The 4096-nt window shown below is 65.1% G+C and overlaps 3 protein-coding genes across 3 annotated transcripts in view; 1 reads left to right on the forward strand and 2 right to left on the reverse strand.

The window, feature by feature from the left end:
- Positions 1–695: 695 nt before the first annotated feature.
- Positions 696–1778, reverse strand: EMIHUDRAFT_252162 (hypothetical protein; the record flags this gene model as incomplete). Its single annotated transcript, XM_005789577.1, has 4 exons — positions 696–875; positions 947–1185; positions 1298–1460; positions 1743–1778. The coding sequence occupies 4 exons, from the start codon at positions 1776–1778 to the stop codon at positions 696–698; spliced, it is 618 nt and encodes a 205-aa protein (XP_005789634.1).
- Positions 1779–2080: 302 nt separating this feature from the next.
- Positions 2081–3295, forward strand: EMIHUDRAFT_446984 (hypothetical protein). The gene is made up of 2 exons (XM_005789578.1): positions 2081–2138; positions 2209–3295. The coding sequence occupies exons 1-2, from the start codon at positions 2085–2087 to the stop codon at positions 2869–2871; spliced, it is 717 nt and encodes a 238-aa protein (XP_005789635.1). The 5' UTR covers positions 2081–2084; the 3' UTR covers positions 2872–3295.
- A 561-nt stretch (positions 3296–3856) lies between these two features.
- EMIHUDRAFT_460518 (hypothetical protein) overlaps positions 3857–4096 on the reverse strand; it is a gene marked incomplete at its 3' end in the record, with an annotated part of 4445 nt that continues 4205 nt past the window's right edge. The window contains exon 9 of the mRNA XM_005789579.1: positions 3857–4046. Coding sequence (XP_005789636.1) covers positions 3857–4046 — 190 coding nt within the window. The remainder of the gene's footprint in view (positions 4047–4096) is intronic.

Consider the following 4096-nt stretch of genomic DNA (forward strand, 5'->3'; position numbering starts at 1 on the left):
GTTGCTGTGGAGGTGTTCAGGTGAGGCGGGGCCAGGGGCATGTGTACAGTATGTGTGTGAGCGTGTACACTTCGGTCTTCGCTCCTGATCGACCTGGTAGGCTGCCGCGTGCCGGGGCACAGACACGCGGCGCGGGGCTGCCGATCGGTCATCGGACGCCGCGCCGCGCGCGGCCCGCGCCCCGCGGGCGGGGGCGGGGGGCGGGCGCACCCTACGCACACCGCAACAGGCTCAGCCTCAGGAACGCACTCTCTCCCTCCAGCTCCTCGGGGTCCACGTACTCTTGCTACGGAGAGCCTAAAGTGATTGTAACGTAATTCTCGCGTTTGCCCCCCGTTTCTCGCGTTTGCTGTGCAACATTGACCCAAATAGCAAAAATTTTCCACACACACACACACACACACACACACACCGCTCACCCACGCGCACCGGGCCTTGCACTTTAAATGCCGTGGGGCTCCTGTCGTTAGACGTGGAGATGCGAGGGCTGCCCCCCCTTGCCCCACCACCTCGTGTGTGTGGAGAAGTTTACCTTACCTTACCTAAGACCAAATATGCTGCCACGAAAAAAGAAAGCGCGGTGCGGGCAATTGTGGCCTTGTGCTAGCAAGCTTTTATGAAGCATGCTCGTTTGCTCAAACACTCGCGCGCCGCCCTAAGGCACCCCCACCGCCCAGAACTTCGACCCATACACTTCACTTCCTCACGAGCCTGTACCCCACCAGCGCCGCAAAGCCGGCGGCGGCGAGGAGGAGGCCGCTCAGCGGGTTGGTCCGCTTGAGCGGGTAGTGCAGCTGGCACGTGCCGAAGCGGGCTGCCCACTCGATCTGCTGCGCCGCCGCCTCCGCACCGCCGCTCGCGCGTGACGACTTGGCCTGGATTGGGACGGCGGGCGTTGTGGGGAGGGGTACGGGCTCATCGTGCCGTTCTCCACTGCTCGGCTCACCATTTTCGCGACCGCCTTGGTATAGTCGGGGTTGGCCATAATCTTGGCGACGGCGGTGGCAACGGTCTTGGCCGTGAAGTCGCCCTCCTTGTAAGGGTTCATGTCCATGCCGCCGGCCGGGACCTTGCCAATGTACTCTCCCGCACCGGCGCCGACGAGCAAGTTTGCATTTTCCGGCTGGTCGCCAAAGAATGGGATCGCGACGATTGGCTTGGACGCGACCACGCACTCGAGCGTACCTGTGGGCGCGTCGGCGGGGCTCCCGAGGAGAGACAGGCGCGGGCCATGCGACGGGTGGGTTGAGCTGCGCGCCTCCCCAGCCACAGTGCGTGATGACCACTCTCACCGCACTGTCCTGCAGAAGCGCGGCCTGTGGGATCCACTTGGAGATGTAAAAGTCGGGGTCGGTGCTCGAGGGCAGGTGGGCCTGCGCCGCCTCCTTCAGGCCCCACACGACGCGGCACTTTGCCTGCTTGAGCCCGTGGAAGATGGCCTCGACCTGCCACGGATAGAGCTGCGCGAGCGAGCCCGTGGTGACAAGGACAACGCCCGTCGAGGGCGCTCAGGCAACCATCGCTGGCCTCTCGGCCGGCTCACGGCCGCTCAAAAGGTCGCGGACCCGCCCGGTCACGCACGGGCACGCGACGCGAGGAGGCGTCGCCGAGGGCGTCGACGAGGCGCTCGGCGAGGCACGGCCGCGGACCGGGTCCTCTCGGAGCCGGGTAACCCGCGCACGGGGAAGCTTCACGGGTTCGAGTCGCCAAACATTAAGCAGCGGAGGTGTGCCGAGGGGGACCGGGAGGCGGTAAGCCGTCGTCGCCCGGCGCTGCATGCAGCACCGTGGCGATGGCGCTAAGAGGTTCCTCTTTTCCGCGCCCCCCCCCCCGCAAGGCGCGCGATACACACGCGTCTAGGGTACCGAGGCTCCACCCCCCCCCGTTGGCACGTCTTTTCCTACCCACCTGAGCGCCCACCTTGAGAGCTTCACATGGCTCGATGCGTTTTCCCTGGTTCGAGCGGCTCGATCCGGAAGAAAAGACCGCTTACTCGTACCCGAGCGGAGGCTCGAAGAATTCTTCTGAAAAACGGCGTTTTGGCCGCGGGGTACATCTCGCGGGGTGCACCTTGCATGGACTGGATGCTGAAGATTGCCTCGCTTCTGCTCGTCGCTCTGTCGGCGTCTGCCCTGCCGGTGCGTCGCTCCGCCCAGCCGCACTTACTCACATGCAGGCTTGAACTACACGCACCACACGAGTGCGCAGGCAGAAACCGTCGACGACATCGACCCAGCCGCTCGCGGCCTCGCCTTTGCGCCAAAGCCCTCTCCTCCCGTGCCCGACGTGGTCGACGACCCCGCCTGGCTGATCGCCGCCTCCGGCTTCTGCTCGAACCTCAACGTCGTGATGAAGGAGCGCGACGTGGCGGCGAGCGAGACGGAGGACGATACCGCAGCCCACTTCATGGCCGACATCTCCTTCAACTTCTACCCGCAGACGGCGGTCAAGTTCACCGACTTTCCTCACCATCTCGCAAAGACCATTGCGGGCGACGCGGCAGAGGCGGACGCGCTGGTCTCGAGCGCGTGGGACCACAAGAACATCGCGCTGCTCGAGCCGACGTCCACGTGCGGCGCTGACGAACACGACCAGGCTTGGGGCATCTCGGTCTTCAAGGTGGAGGAGCACCGCCACTGCACGGACGGCGAGACTACATGGGAGGGCCACCCCTGCGTCCACTACTCCGGCTACGTGTCGGCGGCTACGTCCAACTTTGTCAACGTGAACGATGGGCGCTTTGTCTGCCAAATGTTTGTCGACTCGTATGTCGACTCGTATGATGATTGCATCGATTATTGCCAAGTTTACATCCTCCCCGATGTCTACGAAATGTGTGTGGAAGCATGCCGGGCCCTTCACCTTTCCTAGCAAGCCTCTACTGCATCGTTGTCCGTCGTCTGCTGCTGTACAATTTTGGCCTCTTCTCCGTCGCAAGGCCAAGGGCCCCGCCCCCAGGGAGGCGGGGCCCGCGCAGGGGTCATCTAGTCCCACATTTATGATGCGATTCGACCTGCTTTTGATCGGTCGAAAGCAGGGGTCGAATCGAGAGAGAGACGCGAGAGCCAGGGGCGGCTCGCCTGCAGAGCCTCTCTCTCCTGCGCCATTCTGCTTGTCTGTTTTGTGGCCTCTTCTCTCGTCTGTCGGTGTTTTGTCCCACCCTGAGCATTGTGCTCTTCCCGCCCTGGGGTTGTGCTGTCTTCCTCCTCCTCCGCCGTGTGCGGGGGAGTCGATCAGGCAGTTCACTTTGGGGGCTACGGGTATCCCCCCTGGCTATACTTTGAGATTAGGCATCAAAAGTGGTAAAGCCGTAAGTGGTTCGCAGTGGAGGCGGTCTCGTCCTACGGAATGGATGGCGGTTACGACTTTAGAGCTCGCTCTAGAAAGAAACCATCTTCGCCCTGATGTGAGACACGTCTCTCTCTCGCCCTCTCTCTCTCTCCAGCAAGCTCTCGCTCCTCTGCTCCCCCGCTGACTGGGCGCGCCAGCCACCACTGCATGGGACACTCTCTACCACCGTCTCACCGCGGAGGGCGGCGCGGCGCCGGGCCGTCGCTGCGTCGGCCGCTCGCGTGCGGACCGACCACCCCTCCGCCCTCCCTCAAAAAGTTGTTAGTGGCGGGAGGCACAGCCGCGCGCGAGGCACAGCCGCGCTCTCCTCCTCCCGCCTCGCCGCTCCAGGGCCTGAAGCCTGCGCGGCCTTGCCCTCTCTCCCCTCCCGCGCGCGTCCGCGCGCCCGCCCCCCCCCGCCGGGAGGGGAGGAAGGAGGCGCCCCCTCCACCCCTCCGCCCTCGCGCCTCGCCCGCCCCTCCCCGAGGCCCAGAGGGGCTGCGTTTCCCTTCGCGCGGCCGCCGCGTCAGTTCCCAGCCACGCCCTCAAAGTCGGCGGCCGAGCGCGCAAGGGCGGGGCGGCCCGTGTCGCTGCGTGTGGCGGAGAGGGCGAGCCAGTCGCCGACGGCGCCCTGCTCCGAGCCGGCGCGCCTCTGCTGGTCCAGCCGCGCCGCGACGTCCTCCCACAGCCGCGACGCGCCGCGGAAGAGGGGGATCCTCTAGAGTCGCAATCAGCATCAAGCTGCATGCCTTCTCCGCCTTTTTGT

The sequence above is a fragment of the Emiliania huxleyi genome, assembly GCF_000372725.1.
Source record: "Emiliania huxleyi CCMP1516 chromosome Unknown EMIHUscaffold_1266, whole genome shotgun sequence".
NCBI lineage: Eukaryota > Haptophyta > Isochrysidales > Noelaerhabdaceae > Emiliania > Emiliania huxleyi.

What these genes read in the sequence shown, in the direction of transcription:
- EMIHUDRAFT_446984 (XM_005789578.1), top strand. Translation starts at nt 2,085, where the DNA reads ATGCTGAAGATTGCCTCGCTTCTGCTCGTCGCTCTGTCGGCGTCTGCC. An exon ending in TGTCGGCGTCTGCCCTGCCG is followed by an intron (nt 2,139 to 2,208) that starts GTGCGTCGCTCC and finishes ACGAGTGCGCAG; the next exon opens with GCAGAAACCGTCGACGACAT.